The sequence below is a fragment of the Oenanthe melanoleuca genome, chromosome 25 (genome assembly GCF_029582105.1).
Source record: "Oenanthe melanoleuca isolate GR-GAL-2019-014 chromosome 25, OMel1.0, whole genome shotgun sequence".
In the NCBI taxonomy this organism is placed as follows: domain Eukaryota; kingdom Metazoa; phylum Chordata; class Aves; order Passeriformes; family Muscicapidae; genus Oenanthe; species Oenanthe melanoleuca.
Window position 1 is genome coordinate 5,937,586 of NC_079358.1, and position 24,027 is coordinate 5,961,612.

Below are 24,027 nucleotides of genomic sequence, written 5' to 3' on the forward strand. Positions count from 1 at the left end.
GCTTTCATAGATGTGTGGGCGTGGTCTGCGCTCCGTGGGGGCGGTGGGCGGGGCTTTGTGTCTGTGTGGGCGTGGTCTGAGCGCCATGAGGGCGGCGGGCGGGGCTTTGTGTCTGTGTGGGCGTGGTCTGAGCGCCATGAGGGCGGCGGGCGGGGGCTTCTATAGCGATATGGGCGTGGTCTCCCTGGGGTGGGCGGGGCTTGGCGGGGCCGCGAGGCGGGCGGTGGGCGGGGCCGCGGTGGCGCCTGAGGGCGGGGGGCGTGGCCCCGGCTCGCCCGTGCGCGCGCGCGGCGCGTGCGCAGTCGGAGTGCGGGGTGGGGGGGGGGGCCCGCGATTCTGGGTCCGTGTCGCTGGCGCGTCCTCCGCCTGTCGCGACATCAGGGCGGCGATAATGGTGGATTACCACAGCGCGGGGCAGCCTCACCCGTACGGCGGGAACGGGCCGGGCCCCAATGGCGACTACATGGCCCAGGAGGACGATTGGGATCGGGATCTGCTCCTGGACCCCGCCTGGGAGAAACAGCAGCGCAAGGTGGGGGGGGGCTGGCGGGGGGGGAATCGTGAGGGGAGTGGGAAGGGCTGAGGGGTCGCTGAGGGGATTTCAGTGTCTGAGGGGTCTCTGAGGGGTCAGAACGCGGGGCGGGGGGATCTGGGGGGTCCCTGAGGGGATCCATGAGGGATCCTGAGGGGGTTCGAGTCTGAGGGAGACCTTTGAGGGGTGCCAGAGAGGGCTGGGGGTGTCCCTGAGGGGATTCATGAGGGGTCAGAGGAGATTTGGGGGCACAGGGAGATTTGAGGGGCTCCTTGAGGGGATTGGGGGGGTCTGAGCGGGTCCCTGAGGGGTGCAGGGGTCCCTGAGGGCTCCCAGCCGGGGGCAGCGCCGTCTGAGCTCTGCCAGGACTTTTTTGGGGCGTCTCTGAGGAATCTGAGGGGACTCAGAGTCTCCCTGAAAGATCCGAGCTGGGATCTGGGAGAAAATCAAAACTTTTGGGGGGTTTCTGAGCAGGGTCAGAACTGTAAAACCCCCCTAATTGGGATGGGGGGGGGACACTTCGGGGGCTGTGTTTGAGGGGGGATTCAACCCCTGAGGGACCCCAGGGGTGAATTTTGGGGTTGTGTTGAGGGGGGACAGGGGGAAATGAGGAGGGGGCGGCAGGGATTGAGCGAATCCCGAGGGATTTTCGCTGGATCCGGGGGGTTCCGGGTGGAGAAGCTTCCGGAGCGCTCCGGGCCGGGATAAAGGGCACTGGGCAAAGGGGGATCCACTGGGATCCACCGGGATCCGCTGGGATCCGCCTCATTCCGGGGAAATCGGGACCTGGGGGGGGTCCCCTGGATCGTCCCCACCCCCCAAAAAAAGATAAAAAAAAAAAAAATTAAAAAAAAAAAACCGTGGGAACCGCCGGGAGCTGGGAGGGGCTGGCCCGGAATTCCGAGCGGGCGACGGAGTGTTCCGGGTTAATCATTGGAGCCGTTCCCGGCTCTGGGGCGAATTCCTCAGGTTTGGGGAGAAATCCTGAAGTTTGGGGAGAATTCCTCAGGTTTGGGGCGAATTCCTGAAGTTTGGGGAGAATTCCGGAAGTTTGGGGTGAACTCTTGAAGTTTGGGGCGAATTCCTGAAGTCTGGGGAGAAATCTTGAAGTTTGGGGAGAAATCCCGAAGTTTGGGGTGAATTCCTGAAGTTTGGGGAGAAATCCTGAGGTCTGGGGAGAAATCCCGAAGTTTGGGGAGAAATCCCGAAGTTTGGGGCGAATTCCTGAAGTTTGGGGCGAATTCCTGAAGTTTGGAGAGAAATCCCGAAGTTTAGGGCGAACTGAATTTCAGGGTGAATTCCTTCAGTTTGAGGTTCCATTCCCGGGTTTAGGGTGAATTCCCGAATTTTAGGGTAAATTCCAGGAATTTAGGGTTCCATTCCCTCAGTTTGGGGTGAATTCCCGCATTTTAGGGTCCCATTCCCGGATTTAGGATGAACCCCCCTATTTTAGGGTGAATTCCCGCATTTTAGGCTCCCATTCCCGAGTTCTGCCTCGAGTTCCCCGAGTTTTCTCTTTTCTTGCTGTGACTTGGCCGAGCTCCCCGCGTTCGGCCGTGAATTCCCGCAGCTTTCAGTGAATTTACTGATTTGGGGTTGAGCTCCCTCCGTTTTGGCTTCGTTCCCTTAAACTGCGGGCGAATTCCTTCAGTTTTGGGGCGACTTTTCCTGGATTTGGGGTTGAGCTCGCTGAATTTTGGGAGTTTTGGGATTTTTAGGAGGAGCCTCCGTCCCGGGGACACCTCGGGGTCGGCAGTGCTGGGGTCGGTTGCCGTGGTTACCTGGGATTTTCGGGTTTTTCTAAGAAAAAACCGGGCTAAGTTGTTTTATTTTTGGCACAGGAAGCTCAGGATGAGCTTCCTCCTCCTCTTCCTCCTCCTCTTCCTCCCCCACTTCCTCCCATTCCCGGCGCTTCCCACTCCTATCCCACCTTTCCCACGGCGTCTCGGCTCAGAATTTCACTTTTTCTCCGTGGATTTGGCACGATTTGGGGCGTTCTGGTGCTGAAAAAACCGATTTTCCCGCAGCTGCATTCCGGGAGGAGCCGGAATACCGAAGGATGGATGAGCTCGTTAGCGCCGGGGGTTAATTAGGTGTTAATGAGCGGGGTTGCTGCCTCCTCCTCCTGCTCCTCCTGCTCCTCGGAGGGAAAGCAGCGGCGATTTGGGGCTGGGCTCGCTCTGGCTCGGCAAAAATTGCGGGATTTGGGTGCTGGAATTCCGAGTATCCCAAAACCTTTGGGGTGGGGAAGGGGCCGTTCCCGTTCTTCCCGCTGGAGTCGCCTCTGGAATTCCAGCAATGCGGGAGAGCAGCGGGAACGTCCGGCCCCGTGTCCGTCTGTCTGTCCGTGTGTCCGTCTGTCTGACTGCCTGTCTGTCCGGCCCCGTGTCCGTCTGTCCGGCCCCTCCTTCCTGGAATCAATCCTTTTCCCTTTCCTTTTCCCTTTCCTTTTTCCTTTCCTTTCCTTTCCTTTCCTTTCCTTTCCTTTCCTTTCCTTTCCTTTCCTTTCCTTTCCTTTCCTTTCCTTTCCTTTCCTTTCCTTTCCTTTTTCCTTTCCTTTCCTTCCTCCCATAAAAAACTAGAAATTTTTGCCCAAATCAGGTGTTTTTCCTCCCATAAAAACCTAGAAATTTTTGCCCTTAGCAGGTGTTATTCCTCCCGTAAAAACCCTTCAATTTTCCCCCTAAACAGATGTTTTTCCTCCCATAAAAACCCTTCAATTTTTCCCCATAAACAGATGTTTTTCCTTCTGTAAAACCCAGCAATTTTTGCCCTAATCAGGTGTTTTTCCTCCTGTAGAAATCCATCAATTTTTTTTTCCCTAATCAGGTGTTTTTCCTCCCAATAAAAACCAGAAAATTTTACCCTAAACAGCTGCTTTTCCTCCCTTTAAAAACCCAACAATTCTTGCCTTGAACAGGTGTTTTTCCTTCCAATAAAAAACAGAAAATTTTGCCCTAAACAGCTGCTTTTCCTCCCATTAAAAACCCAACAGTTCTCACCCTAAATGGGTGTTTTTCCTATCAATAAAAACCAGAAAATTTTGCCTTACACAGGTGTTTTTCCTCCTGTAAAAACACAGAAATTTCTGCCCTAAACACCATTAAAAACCCAACAGTTCTTGCCCTAAACCAATATTTTTCCCCCATTAAAACCCAACAATTTTTGCCCTGAACAGGTGTTTTTCCTCCATTAAAAACCCAACAATTTTTGCCCTGAACAGATATTTTTCCCCCATTAAAACTCAGAATTTTTTGCCCTGAACAGATATTTTTCCCCCATTAAAACTCAGAATTTTTTGCCCTGAACAGATATTTTTCCCCCATTAAAACCCAGAATTTTTTGCCCTAAACAGATATTTTTCCCCCATTAAAACCCAGAATTTTTTGCCCTGAACAGGTGTTTTTCCCCCATTAAAACTCAGAAATTTTTGCCCTGAACAGGTGTTTTTCCCCCATTAAAACACAGAATTTTTTGCCCTGAACAGGTGTTTTTCCCCCATTAAAACCCAACAATTTTTGCCCTGAACAGATGTTTTTTTCTCCTTTAAAACCCAACAATTTTTGCCCAGAACAGGTGTTTTTTCCTCCTTTAAAACCCAGTAATTTTTTCCCTAAACAGATATTTTTCCCCCATTAAAACACAGAATTTTTTGCCCTGAACAGGTGGTTTTCCCCCATTAAAACCCAGAAATTTTTGCCCTGAACAGGTGTTTTTCCCCCATTAAAACCCAGAATTTTTTGCCCTAACCAGTTTTCCCTCCCATTTCCCCATTTTTGGGGCGTTTCCAGCCCGTGCCAGCTCCTTCCCACCCACCTGGCACAGAAATCTCATCCCACCTCAGACTGGGGAGCAAATTTTAGGGGAAAAAAAGCCCCAAAAAAAATGGCAAAAGCAGCTTCAGGCAGGCCAGGCCAGCTTTGAAGGGGACATTTTCCCAAATCTCATTTTTGGGGATTTTTGGGGCGCTGCCGCGCCCCGAGCGAGGCGGTGCCGGGTTTGGGAGCTGCTCATCCCCCCTGGAATGTGGCAACGCCCTGAGCCACCTGCAGCTCCCAAAATCCAGCCCCAAATCCCTGATTCTGCTCCTGGGGAATCCCAGCCAGCCAGGGAGGTGTGTGAGGATCCTGCCTGGAGTTTTTTCCCAAAAAAAACCCCGGCCCGGAGCCGAATAAGGGCAAGGAATGAGGAGAATTCGGTGCTCGGGCCTCCCCCGGGAGAGGGGGACAGAAAACAGCCAAAAAAACAACAGTAAAAAAAACAACAGCAAAAGCATCCCCAGAAAACAACAGCAGAAAAACAGCAGCAAAAACATCCTGAAAAATAACAGCAAAAAAACAACAGCAAAAGCATCCCCAAAAAACAACAGCAGAAAAACAGCAGCAAAAACATCCCGAAAAAATAACAGCAAAAAAACAACAGCAAAAACATCCCGAAAAATAACAGCAAAAATATCCCCAAAAAACAACAGCAGAAATATCCCAAAAAATAACAGCACAAGCATCCCAAAAAACAACAGCAAAAAAACAACAGCAAAAACATTCCGAAAAACAATGGCAAAAAACAACAGCAAAAATATCCCAAAAAATAACAGCAAAAGCATCCCAAAAAACAACAGCAGAAAAACAGCAGCAAAAACATCCCGAAAAAATAACAGCAAAAATATCCCCAAAAAACAACAGCAGAAAAACGGCAGCAAAAGTGTCCCAAAAAAAATCCAGCAAAAATAACCCAAAAAACAACAAAAACATCCCCAAAAAAACAACAGCAGAAAAACAGCAGAAAAAACATCTCAAAAAATAACAGCAAAAAAACAACAGCAGAAATATCCCAAAAAATAATAGCAAAAGCATCCCAAAAAACAACAACAAAAACATCCCCAAAATACAACAGCAAAAAAATAGCAGCAAAAATATCCCCAAAAAACAACAGTAAAAAATATCCAAAAAAAAACCAACAGCAAAAAACCAGCAGCAAAAATAACCCAAAAAACAACAGTAAATATATCAAAAAAAAAAACAGCAAAAAAACAGCAGCAAAAATATCCCCAAAAAACCAGCAGTAAAAATATCCCAAAAAACAACAGCAAAAATATCCAAAAAAAACCCAGCAAAAAAACAGCAGCAAAAAGATCCCCAAAAAACAACAGCACAATCATCCCAAAAACTGACAGCAAAAATCCCAAAAACAGCAGCAAAAACTTCCCAAAAACTCCAAAAAAAAAACAACAGCAAAAACATCCCAAAAACCAACAAATTTTGCTCATTTCCCCCAAGTTTTTCTCATTTCTCCCAAATTTTGCTGATTTTTCCTCATTTTTCAGCCACTTATTTTCTCAATTCCCGACATTTATAATCACCTATCCCCATTTTTAATCCCATTTCCTGATTTTTTTTTTTTTTATCATTTCTTGACTTTTTTTACTTTACTGCATTTTTTTATCATTTTCCCAATTTTTTCTTGTCATTCTCCCCATTTTTGGGGAACTCTTCCTTGATTTTTCTGGTCATTTTTCACAGTTTTGGATCATTTTTAGGCCACAATTCCTGGTGTTATCATCCCTTTCCCAGTTTTCTGCTTTTTTTCCCAGTTTTTCCTGGATTTTATTAATTTCCCCACCCCCAAATAATTTCCCACACTTTTCCCTTTATTTTCTCTGATTTCTGGGTGACTTTTCCTCATTTTTTCATCACTTTTCCTTGTTTTTTTTCCCAGATTTTTGCCGTTTTTGTCGTGGATTTTGGGTCATTTTCCCTGATTTTTTCCCCTCCCTCTTCCTGCTGGACCATCGGCGCCTCGTTAATTATGTTAATTATGCAAATGATGTTAATTAACCCCGTTAATGGCAACGCCTGGATGGGTTTTTTATTCCCTCTGGAATTTTCTTTCAGCTCCTCCACGTTTGAACGGGAATTTGGGGAAGTGGGAGCGAATTAATTCCTGAATTAATTCCTGAATTAATTCCTGTCCTAACGAGGGCTCGTTAACCATCTCAAATCTGGGATTTTGGGGGAAAAAATGGAGAAAAATTCGATTTCCAGATTTTGGGGGGTGGAAATTCAGTGTTTTCCCAGATTTTGGAGGAAGGAAATTCAGTGTTTTCCCAGATTTTGGTGGCTGGAAGTTCAGTGTTTTCTCAGTTTTTTGGGGGTGGAAATTCCGTGTTTTCCCAGGTTTTGGGGAAGGAAATTCCTTGTTTTCCCAGGTTTTAGGGGATGGAAATTCAGTGTGTTCCCAGATTTGGGTGGGTGGAAGTTTTGTGTTTTCCCAGATTTTGGAGGAAGAAATTCAGTGTTTTCCCAGATTTTGGAGGAAGAAATTCAGTGTTTTCCCAGATTTTTTGTGGTGGAAGTTCAGTGTTTTCCCAGATTTTGGAGGAAGAAATTCAGTGTTTTCCCAGATTTTGGGGAGTGGAAGTTTTGTGTTTTCCCAGATTTTAGGAGATGGAAATTCAGTGTTTTCCCAGATTTTGGAGGAAGAAATTCAGTGTTTTCCCAGGTTTTTTGGGGTGGAAATTCAGTGTGGTTCCCAGATTTGGGTGGGTGGAAATTTTGTGTTTTCCCAGATTTTGGTGGGTGGAAGTTTTTTGTTTTCCCAGATTTTAGGAGATGGAAATTCAGTGTTTTTCCATATTTTTTTGGGGTGGAAATTCAGTGTTTTCCCAGATTTTGGAGGAAGGAAGTTCAGTGTTTTCCCAGATTTTAGGAGATGGAAATTCAGTGTTTTCCCAGGTTTTTTGGGGTGGAAATTCAGTGTTTTCCAGATTATAGGGAATGGAAATTCAGTGTTTTCCCAGGTTTTCTGGGTTGGGAGTTCAGTGTTTTCCCACATTTTGGGTGGGTGGAATTTTGTGTTTTCCCCGATTTTTTGGGTGAAAGTTCTGTGTTTTCTCAGATTTTGGGGGAAGGAAATTCTATGTTTTCCCCGATTTTTTGGGTGAAAGTTCCATGTTTTCCCTGATTTTTTGGGTGAAAGTTCCGTGTTTTCCCCGGTTTGGGAGGGGAGGGGTCCCCCCCGCGCCGGCCCCTCCTGACACAATGCCTGGAAAACGCTTTTCCAGCGGTTCCGTGGGAAGGAAATTCCAGAGGCCCGTGCGGAATCTCCTTTTTTAGGCATTTTTTGGATGGTTATTTCTGTCCGGGGGAAGTCGATCCGGGCGGGATTTATCCCCCCCCGACCCAGGATCCATCCCTGGCATCCAACCCTCCCCAGTCCCTCCTTTTTTTGGGGAACCCCTCGGCTTTGGGGCTGGGAACGCCCCGGAGCCAGCGCGGTTCCCTTGGCACGGGAATTCCCGGGATTTGGCACCGATCTCCCGGGTTCAGTCTTTGGGGAAATGGGAGTTTGGGGAGCACCGGGGAGGAGCCCCCGGATCGGGATTTGACTGGGATTTTATTGGGATTTTATTGAGATTTTATTGGGATTTGAGCGGGATCTTCACAGTGCTGGGGTGACTCAGGCCCAGCTCCGTGTGCCGGTGTTGGCATTGCTGGTGTTGGCAGTGCCGTTTGTTGGTGGTACCAGTGTTGGCAGTGCCGGTGTTGGCATTGCCATTTGTTGGTGGTACCAGTGTTGGCAGTGCCAATGTTGGCAGTGCCATTTGTTGGTGGTGCCGGTGTTGCCAGTGCTGGTGTTGCCAGTGCCGGTGTTGCCAGTGCCGGTGTCGGCGTTTCCATTTGTTGTTGGTACCAGTGTTGGCATTGCTGGTGTTGGCATTGCTGGTGTTGGCATTGCCATTTGTTGGTGGTGCCAGTGTTGGCAGTGCCGGTGTTGGCAGTGCCGGTGTTGGCAGTGCCGTTTGTTGGTGGTACCGGTGTTGGCAGTGCCGGTGTTGGCATTGCCGGTGTTGGCATTGCTGGTGTTGGCGTTGCCATTTGTTGGTGGTGCCAGTGTTGGCATTGCCAGTGTTGGCAGTGCCGTTTGTTGTTGGTACCAGTGTTGGCAGTGCCAGTGTTGGCAGTGCCGGTGTTGGCATTGCCGGTGTCGGCGTTGCCATTTGTTGGTGGTACCGGTGTTGGCATTGCCGGTGTTGGCATTGCCAGTGTTGGCGTTGCCATTTGTTGTTGGTACCAGTGTTGGCGTTGCCAGTGTTGGCATTGCTGGTGTTGGCATTGCCATTTGTTGTTGGTGCCAGTGTTGGCAGTGCTGGTGTTTGTTGGCGTTGCCGGTGCCGCTGTTGGCGTTGAGTTGATGTTTTAAGGTGTTTGTCGGCAGTGCCGGTGTTTTTTGGCATTGCCATTTGCTGGTGTTGCCAGTGTTGGTGTTGCTGGTGTGTTTTGTCATTGCCGATATTTGTTGGCATTGCCGGTGTTGGCGTTACCGGTGTTTGTTTGTTGGCATTGCCGGTGTTGGCGTTACCGGTGTTTGTTATCATTGCCGGTGTTGGCGTTACCGGTGTTTGTTGCCGGTTTGTTACCGGTGTTTGCTGGCGGTGCCAGAGTTAACTCGCCGTTGTTGGCGTTGCTGGTGTATTTTGCCATTACCATTGTTGTTGGCGGTGCTGGTGTTGGCCTTGCCGGTGTGTTATACATTACTGGTGTTTCTTGGTGGTGCTGGTGTTGGCGTTGCCAGTGTATTTTGCCATTACTGGTGTATTTTGCCATTGCCGGTGTTGTTCCCAGTGCCACAGTTAACATTGCTGAGGTTGACATTACCGGTGTTTTTTGGCACTCCCGGTGTTGTTGGTGTTTCCAGTGTATTTTGCCATTCCCAGTGTTGTTTCCAGTGCCACAGTTAACGTTGCTGAGGTTGGCATTGCCGGTGTTTTTTGGCGTTCCCGGTGTTGTTGGCATTGCTGGTGTATTTTGCCATTCCCGGTGTTGTTGCCAGTACCACAGTTAACGTTGCTGAGGTTGGCATTGCCGGTGTTTTTTGGCGTTCCCGGTGTTGTTGGCATTACCGGTGTATTTTGCCATTGCTGGTGTATTTTGCCATTGCCGATGTTGTTGGTGTTACTGGTGTATTTTACCATTGCCGGTGTATTTTGCCATTGCTGGTGTATTTTGCCATTCCAGGTGTTGTTCCCAGTGCCACAGTTAACGTTGCTGAGGTTGGCATTGCCGGTGTTTTTTGGCGTTCCCGGTGTTGTTGGTGTTACCAGTGTATTTTGCCGTTACCAGTGTATTTTGCCATGGCTGGTGTATTTTGCCATTGCCAATGTTGTTGGTGTTTCCAGTGTATTTTGCCATTCCCGGTGTTGTTCCCAGTACCACAGTTAACGTTGCTGAGGTTGGCATTGCCGGTGTTTTTTGGCGTTCCCGGTGTTGTTGGCATTACCGGTGTATTTTGCCATTGCTGGTGTATTTTGCCATTCCCGGTGTTGTTCCCAGTGCCACAGTTAACGTTGCTGAGGTTGGCATTGCCGGTGTTTTTTGGCGTTCCCGGTGTTGTCGGCGTTGCCGGTGCCGCGCCCGGCCGCGCCTGGCACAGGCATGTCCAGGCCTGGCCCCGCCGGCCAAAGTCCCGGCCCCGCCCGGAGCCGCCCTCAGCCCCGGCACCGCCCGGGACCCCAGAACCCAGCCCAGATCTGGGGGTGCCTGAAAATTCCCAAATCTGGGGGTTCCTGCAATCCCCAAATCTGGAGGTTCCTGCAATCCCCAAATCTGGGGGTTCCTGAAAATTCCCAAATCTGGGGGTTCCTGCAATCCCCAAATCCTGGGTGTTCCTGCAATCCCCAAATCTGGGTTTCCTGCAATCCCCAAATCTGGGGGGTTCCTGCAATCCCCAAATCCGGGGGGTTCCTGCAATCCCCAAATCCAGGGGGTTCCTGCAATCCCCAAATCCTGGGTGTTCCTGCAATCCCCAAATCTGGGGGTTCCTGCAATCCCCAAATCCTGGGGGGTTCCTGCAATCCCCAAATCTGGGGGGTTCCTGCAATCCCCAAATCTGGGTGTTTCTGCAATCCCCAAATCTGGGGGTTCCTGCAATCCCCAAATCTGGGTGTTTCTGCAATCCCCAAATCTGGGGGTTCCTGCAATCCCCAAATCTGGGGGGTTCCTGCAATCCCCAAATCCGGGGGGTTCCTGCAATCCCCAAATCCAGGGGGTTCCTGCAATCCCCAAATCCTGGGTGTTCCTGCAATCCCCAAATCTGGGGGTTCCTGCAATCCCCAAATCCTGGGGGGTTCCTGCAATCCCCAAATCTGGGGGGTTCCTGCAATCCCCAAATCTGGGTGTTTCTGCAATCCCCAAATCTGGGGGTTCCTGCAATCCCCAAATCTGGGGGTTCCTGCAATCCCCAAATCTGGGTGTTTCTGCAATCCCCAAATCTGGGGGTTCCTGCAATCCCCAAATCCTGGGGGTTCCTGCAATCCCCAAATCCTGGGGGTTCCTGCAATCCCCAAATCTGGGGGGTTCCTGCAATCCCCAAATCTGGGGGTTCCTGCAATCCCCAAATCTGGGGGTTCCTGCAATCCCCAAATCCCGGGGGGTTCCTGCAATCCCCAAATCCGGGGTGTTCCTGCAATCCCCAAATCTGGGGTGTTCCTGCAATCCCCAAATCCTGGGGGGTTCCTGCAATCCCAAATCCCGGGGGGTTCCTGCAATCCCCAAATCCCGGGGGATTCCTGCAATCCCCAAATCTGGGAGGTTCCTGCAATCCCCAAATCCCGGGGGGTTCCTGCAATCCCCAAATCTGGGGGGTTCCTGCAATCCCCAAATCTGGGGGTTCCTGCAATCCCCAAATCCTGGGGGTTCCTGCAATCCCCAAATCCTGGGGGGTTCCTGCAGTCCCCAAATCTGGGTTTCCTGTAATCCCCAAATCTGGGTGTTCCTGCAATCCCCAAATCCTGGGGGTTCCTGCAATCCCCAAATCTGGGGGTTCCTGCAATCCCCAAATCCTGGGGGTTCCTGCAATCCCCAAATCTGGGGGTTCCTGCAATCCCCAAATCCTGGGGGTTCCTGCAATCCCCAAATCCTGGGGGGTTCCTGCAGTCCCCAAATCTGGGTTTCCTGCAATCCCCAAATCTGGGTGTTCCTGCAATCCCCAAATCCTGGGGGTTCCTGCAATCCCCAAATCCTGGGGGTTCCTGCAATCCCCAAATCTGGGGGGTTCCTGCAGTCCCCAAATCCTGGGGGTTCCTGCAATCCCCAAATCCCGGGGTGTTCCTGCAATCCCCAAATCCTGGGGGTTCCTGCAATCCCCAAATCTGGGGGTTCCTGCAATCCCCAAATCTGGGTGTTCCTGCAATCCCCAAATCCTGGGGGGTTCCTGCAATCCCCAAATCTGGGGGTTCCTGCAATCCCCAAATCTGGGGGTTCCTGCAATCCCCAAATCTGGGTGTTCCTGCAGTCCCCAAATCCCGGGGGGTTCCTGCAATCCCTGGAGCTCCAGACGGGATCCCGGGCTCCCCATGGCGTTGGGTGTGCAGGGATCCCGTGGGGGAGGCTCCTGATCCCAAAATCCGGCCCCAAAAGCTCCACAGGTAACTGGAGCTGGGGGCTGTGGGATTGTTCCTGCTGGGAACAGTGGGATCATTCCCAGTGGGATCTGTGGGATCATTCCTGGTGGGATCACTGGGATCATTCCCAGTGGGATCCGTGGGACCATTCCCAGTGGGATCAATAACCCGGGATCATTCCCAGTGGGATCAATGGGACCATTCTCAGTGAGATCTGTGGGACCATTCCCAGTGGGATCATTCCCAGTGGGATCATTCCCAGTGGGACCAATAACCCAGGGTCATTCCCAGTAGGATCTATAACCTGGGATCATTCCCAGTGGGATCAATGGGACCATTCCCAGTGGGATCCGTGGGACCATTCCCAGTGAGATCAATAACCCGGGATCATTCCCAGTGGGATCAATGGGACCATTCTCAGTGAGATCTGTGGGACCATTCCCAGTGGGATCATTCCCAGTGGGATCAATGGGACCATTCTCAGTGAGATCTGTGGGACCATTCCCAGTGGGATCATTCCCAGTGGGATCATTCCCAGTGGGACCAATAACCCAGGGTCATTCCCAGTAGGATCTATAACCTGGGATCATTCCCAGTGGGATCAATGGGACCATTCCCAGTGGGATCAGTGGGACCATTCCCAGTGGGATCAATAACCCAGAGTCACTCCCAGTGGGATCAATGGGACCATTCCCTGTGGGATCAGTACACTGGGATCATTCCCAGTGGGATCAATGGGACTATTCCCAGTGGGATCCATGGGACCATTCCCAGTGGGATCAATACACTGGGATCATTCCCAGTGGGATCAATGGGACTATTCCCAGTGGGATCAGTGGGACCATTCCCAGTGGGATCAATAACCCGGGATCATTCCCAGTGGGATCAGTGGGACCATTCCCAGTGGGATCAATAATGGGAGGTCAGTCCCATTGGGATCCAATGGACCATTCCCAGCGGGATCATTCCTGCTGAGGTCCATGGGACCATTCCCAGTGGGATCAATACACTGGGATCATTCCCAGTGGGATCAATGGGACCATTCCCAGTGGGATCAATAACCCGGGATCATTCCCAGTGGGATCCATGGGACCATTCCCAATGGGATCAGTGGGATCATTCCCAGTGGGATCAATAATGGGAGGTCAGTCCCATTGGGATCCAATGGACCATTCCCAGCAGGATCGTTCCTGCTGAGGTCCATGGGACCATTCCCAGTGGGATGAGGCCCCAGGCTCCCCAAATCCCCAATCCCAAATCCCCAATCCCAAATCCCCAATCCCAAATCCCCAATCCCCAGTCCCCAGTCCCAGCTGACCCTGCCCTGTGCCCCGCAGACCTTCACGGCCTGGTGCAACTCGCACCTGCGCAAGGCGGGCACGCAGATCGAGAACATCGACGAGGATTTCCGCGATGGGCTCAAGCTGATGCTGCTGCTCGAGGTCATCTCAGGTCAGGCCCCAGCCTGGAGCCCCCAGGGTCCTTCAGCTGGGCCCAAAAACCCCAAACGGGGCCCAAAAACCCTCAAACGGGGCCCAAAAACCTCCAAACGGGACCCAAAAACCCCCAGACTGAGCCCAAAAACCCCAAACGGGGCCCAAAAACCTCCAAACGGGACCCAAAAACCCCGAAACAGGGCCCAAAAACCCCAAACGGGGCCCAAAAACCTCCAAACGGGGCCCAAAACCCCCAGACTGAGCCCAAAACCCCAAACAGGGCACAAAAACCCTCAAACTGGGCCCAAAAAACCTCAAACGGGGCCCAAAAACCTCCAAACGGGACCCAAAAACCCCAAACTGGGCCCAAAAACACCCAGACTGGGCACAAAACCCCCAGACTGAACCCAAAAACCTCCAAATGGGGCCCAAAAACCCCCAGACTGGGCCCAAAAACCTCCAGACTGGGCCCAAAACCCCAAACAGAGCCCAAAAACCCCCAGAGTGGGCCCAAAAACCCCAAACTGGGCCCAAAAACACCCAGACTGGGCCCCAAAACCCCCAGACTGCTCCCAGAAGCCTCCAGACTGGTCACAAAGTACTAAAACTGATCTCAAAAGCCTTTAAACTTGACCCAAAGCCCTTTAATCCTGACCCAGATCCTTTACACCTGGCCTAAACCCTTTCAACCTGACCCAGATCCTTTAACCCTGACCCAAACCCTTTTCCCAGCCCCAGACCCTTGATCCCAGCCCCAGACCCTTTAACCCTGACCCAAAGCCCTTTCAACCTGACCCAGATCCTTTACACCTGGCCTAAACCCTTTAACCCTGACCCAGATCCTTTACACCTGGCCTAAACCCTTTAACCCTGACCCAGATCCTTTACACCTGACCCAAACCCTTTACCCTCACCCAGATCCTTCAGGCCTGACCCAAACCCTTTAATGCTGACCCAGACCCTTGATCCCAGCCCCAGATCCTTTATCCCTGACCCAAACCCTTTTCCCAACCCCAAACCCTTGTATCCCAGCCCCAAACCCTTTAATGCTGACCCAGATCCTTTAATGCTGACCCAGATCCTTTATCCCTGACCCAGATCCTTTAACCCTGACCCAAACCCTTTAACCCTGACCCAAACCATTTTCCCAGTCCCAAACCCTTTTCCTAACCCCAAACCCTTGATCCCAGCCCCAAACCCTGGATCCCAGACCATTAATGCTGACCCAGATCCTTTAACCCTGACCCAAACCCTTTTCCCAGCCCCAAACCCTTTATCCCTGACCCAAACCCTTTTCCCAGCCCCAAACCCTTGATCCCAGACCCTTGATCCCAGCCCCAAACCCTTCAACCCTGACCCAGATCCTTTAACCCTGACTGAAACCCTTTAACCCTGACTGAAACCCTTTAACCCGGCCCCAAACCCTTGATCCCAACCCCAAACCCTTTACCCAGCCCCAAACCTTTGATCCCAGACCTTTGATCCCAGCCCCAAACCCTTGATCCCAGCCCCAAACCCTTTAACCCTGACCCAGATCCTTTAACCCTGACCCAGATCCTTTAACCCTGACCCAAACCCTTTAACCCTGACCCAAACCCTTTTCCCAGCCCCAGACCCTTTTCCCAGTCCCTTGATCCCAGCCCCAGCCCCTTTTCCCAGCCCCAGCCCCTTTTCCCAGCCCCTTTTGCCAGCCCCAGACCCTTTTCCCAGCCCCTTTTCCCAGCCCCAGACCCTTTTCCCAGCCCCAGCCCCTTTTCCCAGCCCCTTTTGCCAGCCCCAGACCCTTTTCCCAGCCCCTTTTCCCAGCCCCAGACCCTTTTCCCAGCCCCTTTTGCCAGCCCCAGCCCCTTTTCCCAGCCCCAGCCCCTTTTCCCAGCCCCTTTTCCCAGCCCCAGACCCTTTTCCCAGCCCCTTTTCCCAGCCCCAGCCCCTTTTCCCAGCCCAGCCCCTCGGGCCTGACCCCGCTGCCGTTGCAGGCGAGCGGCTGCCGAAGCCGGAGCGGGGCAAGATGAGGGTGCACAAGATCAACAACGTCAACAAAGCCCTGGACTTCATCGCCAGCAAGGGTGTCAAGCTCGTCTCCATCGGTGCTGAGGGTGAGGGAACCTACTGGGATCAACTGGGATCCACTGGGATCTACTGGGAACCTGCCGGGACCCACCGGGACCCGCCCCGTTTCAGCCAAAATCAGGATTTTGGGGGGTTTTGAGGGTGCCCCTGAGTCATGGAATGCCTGAGAGATCTGGGAATTCTGGAATTCCAAACCCAGAGGTCCAAGCCCATGGAGGTCACGGCTGTTCCGTGGTGGAATTGTCAGAAATTCAGTTTTCTGCAGTCCTGGGGGGTTTAGGGAGTGTTTGGGGGGTGGAGAAGGGGAAGATAATGGGGGAAGGTTGTGGAGCAGGGAGAGAAAAGATCTGGAAAAGGGGGAGGAAAAAGGTAGGGAAGGGAAAATAAAGCTGGAGCAGGGATGGAAAAAATTGGAGGAGAAAATAAAAAAATATGGAGAAGGGGGAAAATACTGGAGATGGGAAAAAAGTTTAAAAATGAGTGCAGGGAGGGAAAGAAAATCCTGGAGATGGAAGGGAAGTGAAACTGGAACAGGGAAGAAGTGCCTGGAGAAGGGAGAAAAGGGAAAAGGAAGTAAACACCTGGGGAAGGGGAAAACACTTGGAGAGGGGGAAAAATGGGAAAAACTTATTTGTGCTGCCTGAGCCTGGGGCTGGGAGTGGATTCTGGGATCCCCCTGGGATTGGGGCTGTTCCCTGCAGGATCCCTGTGGGATTGGGGCTGTTCCCTGTGGGATCCCTGTGGGATTGGGGCTGTTCCCTGTGGGATCTCTGTGGGATTGGGGCTGTTCCCTGCAGGATCCCTGTGGGATTGGGGCTGTTCCCTGTGGGATCCCTGTGGGATTGGGGCTGTTCCCTGCAGGATCCCTGTGGGATTGGGGCTGTTTCCTGCAGGATCCCTGTGGGATTGGGGCTGTTCCCTGTGGGATCCCTGTGGGATTGGGGCCATTCCCCTTTCAGAATCCCCCCAGGATCCCCCTGGGGCTGGGGCTGTGGCTGTTCCCCATTCAAGATCCCCCAGGACCCCTCAAGATCCCCAGTTCTCCCTGGGTCTGTTCCCTATTCAGAACCCCCCAGTTCCCCCCAGGATCCCCAGTTCCCCCCAGGGCCATTCCCCATTCATGACCCCCCAGAGCCCCCCAGTTCCCCCCAGGGCCGGGGCTGTTCCCCATTCAGGACCCCCCAGTTCCCCCAGTATCCCCAGTTCCCCCCGGGGCTGTTCCCCATTCAGGACCCCCAGTTCCCCCAGTATCCCCAGTTCCCCCCGGGGCTGTTCCCCATTCAGGATCCCCCAGTTCCCCCAGTATCCCCAGTTCCCCCCGGGGCCGGGCGTGCCTGTGCCGTGCTGTGCCCCAGTTCCCCCCAGTATCCCCAGTTCCCCCCGGGGCCGGGGCTGTTCCCCATTCAGGATCCCCCAGTTCCCCCCAGGTCTGTTCCCCATTCAGGATCCCCCAGTTCCCCCTGGGGCTGTTCCCCATTCAGGACCCCCCAGTTCCCCCAGTATCCCCAGTTCCCCCCAGGGCCATTCCCCATTCAGTATCCCCAGTTCCCCCCGGGGCCGTTCCCCATTCAGTTCGCCCCCAGTATCCCCAGTTCCCCCCGGGGCCGTTCCCCATTCAGTTCCCCCAGTTCCCCCAGTATCCCCAGTTCCCCCCGGGGCTGTTCCCCATTCAGGACCCCCCAGTTCCCCATTCAGTTCCCCCAGTATCCCCAGTTCCCCCCGGGGCCGTTCCCCATTCAGGACCCCCCAGTTCCCCCAGTATCCCCAGTTCCCCCGGGGCCGGGCGTGCCCGTGCCGTGCCCGTGCCGTGCCCGGGCCGGTTTGTTGGGCTGGCTCAGCTGGAACTCTCCGGAAATCTCCTCGTGCCCCGCGCCCAGCGAGTCCCGACCCGCAGCCGGAGCCGCCCCCGCAGGGATCCCCAAAAACGGCAGCTGGGGCTGCTGGAGGCGCCCTGGGAGTGTCAGGATGGGATGAGGAGCCTTCCTTCCCTGGGGATCTGTGGGTTTTGGGGTCGTTTCCAGCCCAAGCCATCCCATAATCCCAGGATTCCCTGGCTGTGTTGATCCGGGAATTGTTGGGATCTGTAATTCCAGCATCCCTCGGTTCTGCCATCCCACAGTTCCAGCATCCCCTCATCCCAGGATCCCAGAACTTCTGCATCCCATAATTCTGAGACTTCACATCCTAAAACCCCACAAATCCCAGATCCCATAATTCCCAGATCCCATTTCTGTACGATTCCCTAATTAGTCCTGTTAATTTTGGGATCCTGTAATTCCCAGGTCCCATTTCTGTAGGATTCCCTAATTAACCCCATTAATTTTGGGATCCTGTAATTCCCAGATCCTGTTACTGTGGAATTCCCTAATTCATCCCATTAATTTTGGGATCCTGTAATTCCCAGATCCTGTTACTGTAGGATTCCCTAAATCATCCCATTAATTTTGGGATCCTGTAATTCCCAGATCCTGTTACTGTGGAATTCCCTAATTAACCCCATTAATTTGGGATCCTGTAATTCCTAGATCCCATTTCTGTAGAATTCCCTAATTCATCCCATTAATTTGGGATGCTGTAATTCCCAGATCCCATTTCTGTAGGATTCCCTAATCCATCCCATTAATTTTGGGATCCTGTAATTCCCAGATCCTGTTACTGTAGGATTCCCTAATTAATCCCATTAATTTTGGGATCCCATAGTTTTTGACCCCACTGCTGCAGAGCCCCCCGTTCCAGGCCCCCCTGCCTGCCCCCTTTGGGAATTCCCAGCTGGAATTCCTGACCCTGGGCTGTGTTTCCCTGCAGAGATCGTGGACGGGAACGCCAAGATGACGCTGGGCATGATCTGGACGATCATCCTGCGCTTCGCCATCCAGGACATCTCCGTGGAGGGTAACGGGGTCTGCCCTGGGGTCTGCCCTGGGGCTGGGGTCTGCCCTGGGGCTGGGGTCTGCCCCTGGGGCTGGGGGATCTGCTCTGGGGCTGGGATCTGCCCTGGGATCTGCCCTGGGGCTGGGATCTTCCCCTGGGGCTGGGGGATCTGCCCTGGGGCTCTGGGATCTGCCCTGGGATCTGCCCTGGGGCTGTGGGATCTGCCCTGGGATCTGCGCTGGGACTGTGGGATCTGCCCCTGGGGCTGGGATCTGCCCCTGGGGCTGGGATCTGCCCTGGGATCTGCCCTGGGGCTGGGATCTGCCCCTGGGGCTGGGATCTGCCCTGGGATCTGCCCCTGGGGCTGGGGGATCTGCCCCTGGGGCTGGGGGATCTGCCCCTGGGGCTCTGGGATCTGCCCTGGGATCTGCCCCGGGGCTGGGATCTGGTCTGGGATCTGCCCTGGGGCTCTGGGATCTGCCCTGGGGCTGGGGGATCTGCCCCTGGGGCTGGGATCTGCCCTGGGGTCTGCCCTGGGGCTGGGATCTGCCCTGGGGCTGGGATCTGCCCCTGGGGCTGGGATCTGCCCTGGGGTCTGCCCTGGGGCTGGGGTCTGCCCCTGGGGCTCTGGGGTCTGCCCTGGGGCTGGGGGATCTGCCCCTGGGGCTGGGATCTGCCCTGGGATCTGCCCCTGGGGCTGGGATCTGCCCTGGGGTCTGCCCTGGGGCTGGGATCTGCCCTGGGATCTGCCCTGGGGCTGTGGGATCTGCCCCTGGGGCTGTGGGATCTGCCCTGGGATCTGCCCTGGGGCTGTGGGATCTGCCCCTGGGGCTGTGGGATCTGCCCTGGGATCTGCCCTGGGGCTGTGGGATCTGCCCCTGGGGCTGTGGGATCTGCCCTGGGATCTGCCCTGGGGCTGGGATCTGCCCTGGGGCTGGGGGATCTGCCCCTGGGGCTGGGATCTGCCCTGGGATCTGCCCTGGGGCTGGGGGATCTGCCCCTGGGGCTGTGGGATCTGCCCTGGGATCTGCCCTGGGGCTGGGATCTGCCCTGGGGCTGGGGGATCTGCTCTGGGATCTGCCCTGGGGCTGGGGGATCTGCTCTGGGATCTGCCCTGGGGCTGGGATCTGCCCTGGGGCTGGGGGATCTGCCCCTGGGGCTGGGATCTGCCCTGGGATCTGCCCTGGGGCTGGGGGATCTGCCCCTGGGGCTGGGATCTGCCCTGGGGCTGGGATCTGCCCCTGGGGCTGGGATCTGCCCCTGGGGCTGGGGGATCTGCCCCTGGGGCTGGGGTCTGCCCTGGGGCTGGGGGATCTGCCCCTGGGGCTGGGATCTGCCCTGGGGCTGGGGGATCTGCCCCTGGGGCTGGGATCTGCCCCTGGGGCTGTGGGATCTGCCCCTGGGGCTGGGATCTGCCCCTGGGGCTGGGATCTGCCCCTGGGGCTGGGGGATCTGCCCCTGGGGCTCTGGGATCTGCCCCTGGGGCTGGGGGATCTGCCCCTGGGGCTCTGGGATCTGCCCCTGGGGCTCTGGGATCTGCCCTGAGATCTGCCCTGGGACTGTGGGATCTGCCCCTAGAACTGTGGGATCTGCCCCAGGACTGTGGGATCTGCCCCTGGGACTGTGGGATCTGCCCCTGGGATCTGCCCCTGGGGCTGTGGAATCTGCCCCTGGGACTGTGGGATCTGCTCTGGGACTCTGGGATCTGCCCCAGGACTGTGGGATCTGCCCCTGGGACTCTGGGATCTGCCCCGGGACTCTGGGATCTGCTCTGGGACTCTGGGATCTGCCCCAGGACTGTGGGATCTGCTCTGGGATCTGCCCTTGGGGCTGTGGGATCTGCCCCTAGAACTGTGGGATGTGCCCCAGGACTGTGGGATCCCCCCAGGATCCCCCCAGGACCCCCCTGATCTCTGCCCTGTTCCCGCAGAGACCTCGGCCAAGGAGGGGCTGCTGCTCTGGTGCCAGCGGAAAACGGCTCCTTACAAGAACGTCAACGTCCAGAACTTCCACATCAGGTCCTTCCCCTTCCTCTTCCTCTTCCTGTTCCCCTTCCTCTTCCCCTTCCCCTTCCTCTTCCTCTTCCCCTTCCCCTTCCTCTTCCTCTTCCCCTTCCCGTTCCCCTTCCCCTTTCCCAAATTCCCCAGGGCAGGTTGGGCTCAGGCTGGGTCAGAATTCCCAAATTCCCCATCAGTTCTCAGGATCTAATCCCTGATTTTCCCCTGTGCATTCCCAGACCCTCATCCCCATTTTCCCTGTGGATTCTCTGACTCTGATCCCTGATTTTCCCCTGTGCATTCCCTGTCTCTCATCCCTGTTTTCCCTGATATTCCTGGGATTCTGATCCCAGTTTTCCCTGTGCATTCCCTGTCTCTGATCCCTGATTTTTCCCCTGTGCATTCTCTGACTCTGATCCCTGATTTTTCCCTGTGCATTCCCTGGGATCAGATCCCCATTTCCCCCTACATTCCTGGCATTCTGATCCCTGGTTTTTCCCTGTGCATTCCCTGTCTCTGATCCCTGATTTTTCCCTGTGCATTCCCTGTCTCAGATCCCCATTTCCCCTGCATTCCTGGGATTCTGATCCCTGATTTTTCCCTGTGCATTCCCTGTCTCTGATCCCTGATTTTTCCCTGTGCATTCCCTGTCTCCCATCCCCATTTCCCCTGCATTCCTGGCATTCTGATCCCTGATTTTCCCCTGTGCATCCCCTGTCACTCATCCCAGTTTTCCCTTTGGATTCTCTGACTCTGATCCCTGATTTTTCCCTGTGCATTCCCTGTCTCTGATCCCCATTTCCCCCTACATTCCTGGGATTCTGATCCCTGATTTTTCCCTGTGCGTTCCATGTCTCAGATCCCCATTTCCCCCTGCATTCCTGGGATTCTGATCCCTGTTTTCCCACAGCTGGAAGGACGGGCTGGCCTTCAACGCCCTCATCCACCGGCACCGCCCGGAGCTCATCGAGTACGACAAACTCCGCAAGGTGAATCCCCCCCTTTCCCAGGGAATCCCCGGGAATTCCGGGAATTCCAGGAATTCCTGACCCACAGGAACCCCTCCTCTCCCACAGGATGATCCAGTCACCAACCTCAACAACGCCTTCGAGGTGGCTGAGAAGTACCTGGACATTCCCAAGATGCTGGATGCCGAGGGTAAGGCTGGAATTCCTGCGGGAATTCCTGGGATCTCTTCCAGGATTTCCTCAGAGCTGCTGCTGTAACCTGGAGTTTTTCCTGTTCAGCCCCAATTCCCACCTGCCCAGGTGGATTTATTCAGGATTTGGGAGTTTTTCCTCTTCAGCCCCAATTCCCACCTGCCCAGGTGGATTTATTCAGGATTTGGGAGTTTTTCCTCTTCAGCCCCAATTCCCACCTGCCCAGGTGGATTTATTCAGGATTTGGGAGTTTTTCCTCTTCAGCCCCAATTCCCACCTGCCCAGGTGGATTTATTCAGGATTTGGGAGTTTTTCCTCTTCAGCCCCAATTCCCACCTGCCCAGGTGGATTTATTCAGGATTTGGGAGTTTTTCCTCTTCAGCCCCAATTCCCACCTGCCCAGGTGGATTTATTCAGGATTTGGGAGTTTTTCCTCTTCAGCCCCAATTCCCACCTGCCCAGGTGGATTTATTCAGGATTTGGGAGTTTTTCTTGCTCAGCCCCAATTCCCACCTGCCCAGGTGGATTTATCCAAGATTTGGGAGTTTTTCCTGTTCAGCCCCAATTCCCACCTGCCCAGGTGGATTTATTCAGGATTTGGGAGTTTTTCCTGCTCAGCCCCAATTCCCACATTCCCAGGTGGATTTATTCAGGATTTGGGAGTTTTTCCTGTTCAGCCCCAATTCCCACCTGCCCAGGTGGATTTATTCAGGATTTGGGATCCTTGGAGCAGGATTCCAGCCCAGGACAATCCCCCCAGTTTGTTCCCAGTTTAACCAGTACATTGACAGGGATTCTGCAGTGCCAGGATCCATAAAAATCCCTGGATCCCACAGTTCTGTGATCCCACAGTTCTCAGATCTGTGACTCCAGACTCCTAAAGCCCATTCCCATTTAACCCATGCAGTTCCAGTTTGCTCCCAGTGCATTCCCAGTTTGCTCCCAGTGCATTCCCAGTTTGCTCTCAGTGCATTCCCAGTTTAACCCGTGCATTCCCAGTGCATTCCCAGTTTGCACCCAGCGCGTTCCCAGTTTGCTCTCAGTGCATTCCCAGTTGGCTCCCAGCCCGTTCCCAGTTCACTCCCAGCCCATTCCCAGCCCGTTCCCAGTTTAACCTGTGTGTTCCCAGTGCACTCCCAGTTTGCTCCCAGCTTGTTCCCAGTTTGCTCCCAGCCCATTCCCAGCCCGTTCCCAGTTTGTTCCCAGCCCATTCCCAGTTTAACCCGTGCATTCCCAGCCTGTTCCCAGTTTGCTCCCAGCTTGTTCCCAGTGCGTTCCCAGTTCACTCCCAGCCAGTTCCCAGTTTGCTCCCAGCCCGTTCCCAGTTCACTCCCAGCCTGTTCCCAGTGCATTCCCAGTTTGCTCCCAGCCTGTTCCCAGTTTGCCCCCAGCCCGTTCCCAGTTTGCTTCCAGTGCATTCCCAGTTCACACCCAGCCCGTTCCCAGCCCGTTCCCAGCCCGTTCCCAGTGCATTCCCAGTTTGCTCCCAGTTTGCTCCCAGTTTGCCCCCAGTTTGCCCCCAGCCCTTCCCCAGTTCCCTCCCAGCCCTTCCCCAGTGCATTCCCAGTTCACTCCCAGCCCGTCCCCAGTGCATTCCTGGTTTGCTCCCAGTGCACTCCCCAGTTTGCCCCCAGTTTGCCCCAGCCCATCCCCAGTGCATTCCCAGTTTGCCCCCAGTTTGCCCCCAGTTTGCTCCCAGTTCACTCCCAGCCCTTCCCCAGTGCATTCCCAGTTCACTCCCAGTGCATTCCCAGTTTGCCCCCAGCCCGTCCCCAGTGCATTCCCAGTTTGCTCTCAGTTTGCTCCCAGTTTGCCCCCAGTTTGCCCCCAGTTTGCCCCAGCCCTTCCCCAGTGCATTCCCAGTTCCCTCCCAGCCCTTCCCCAGTGCATTCCCAGTTTGCCCCCAGTTTGCCCCAGCCCTTCCCCAGTGCATTCCCAGTTTGCCCCCAGTTTGCCCCAGCCCTTCCCCAGTGCATTCCCAGTTTGCCCCCAGTTTGCCCCAGCCCTTCCCCAGTGCATTCCCAGTTTGCCCCCAGTTTGCCCCAGCCCTTCCCCAGTGCATTCCCAGTTTGCCCCCAGTTTGCCCCAGTGCATTCCCAGTTTGCCCCCAGTTTGCCCCCAGTTTGCCCCCAGTTTGCCCCAGCCCTTCCCCAGTTCCCTCCCGCTCTGAGCCGCGGTTCCCGCAGACATCGTGCACACGGCGCGCCCTGACGAGAAGGCCATCATGACCTACGTCTCCAGCTTCTACCACGCCTTCTCCGGGGCCCAGAAGGTACCGGGAGCGCCGGCCCCGCCCGGGCCTTCCTCCCGGACCTGCCCCCCCCCTCCTCCTCCTCCTCCTCCTCCTCCTCCTCCTCCTCCTCCTCCCCCTCTGGAATTTTCTCTCTCTCTCTCACGTTCGCTTCTCTTGCAGCCGCGGCCGCTGTCGCCCAGGGAGGGGCTCCGGGGGCTCCCCCCTGGCTCACGAGGGGTTAAATCTGCCTGGGATTCACTGTGGGAAATCCCTGGGAATCCACGGGATTCCGTGGGGAGCTGTAGGAATCCATAGGGAATCCATGGGGAA

The 24,027-nt window shown here is 54.4% G+C and overlaps 1 protein-coding gene across 1 annotated transcript; it reads left to right on the plus strand.

Annotated features, from left to right (window-relative positions):
- Window positions 1-300: 300 nt before the first annotated feature.
- On the plus strand, window positions 301-24,027 carry ACTN4 (actinin alpha 4). The gene is made up of 8 exons (XM_056510272.1): window positions 301-532; window positions 13,268-13,382; window positions 15,343-15,462; window positions 18,242-18,328; window positions 20,238-20,325; window positions 21,215-21,293; window positions 21,381-21,462; window positions 23,651-24,027. Exons 1-8 carry the CDS (start codon window positions 392-394, stop codon window positions 24,010-24,012), a joined length of 1,074 nt encoding a protein of 357 aa, XP_056366247.1. The 5' UTR covers window positions 301-391; the 3' UTR covers window positions 24,013-24,027.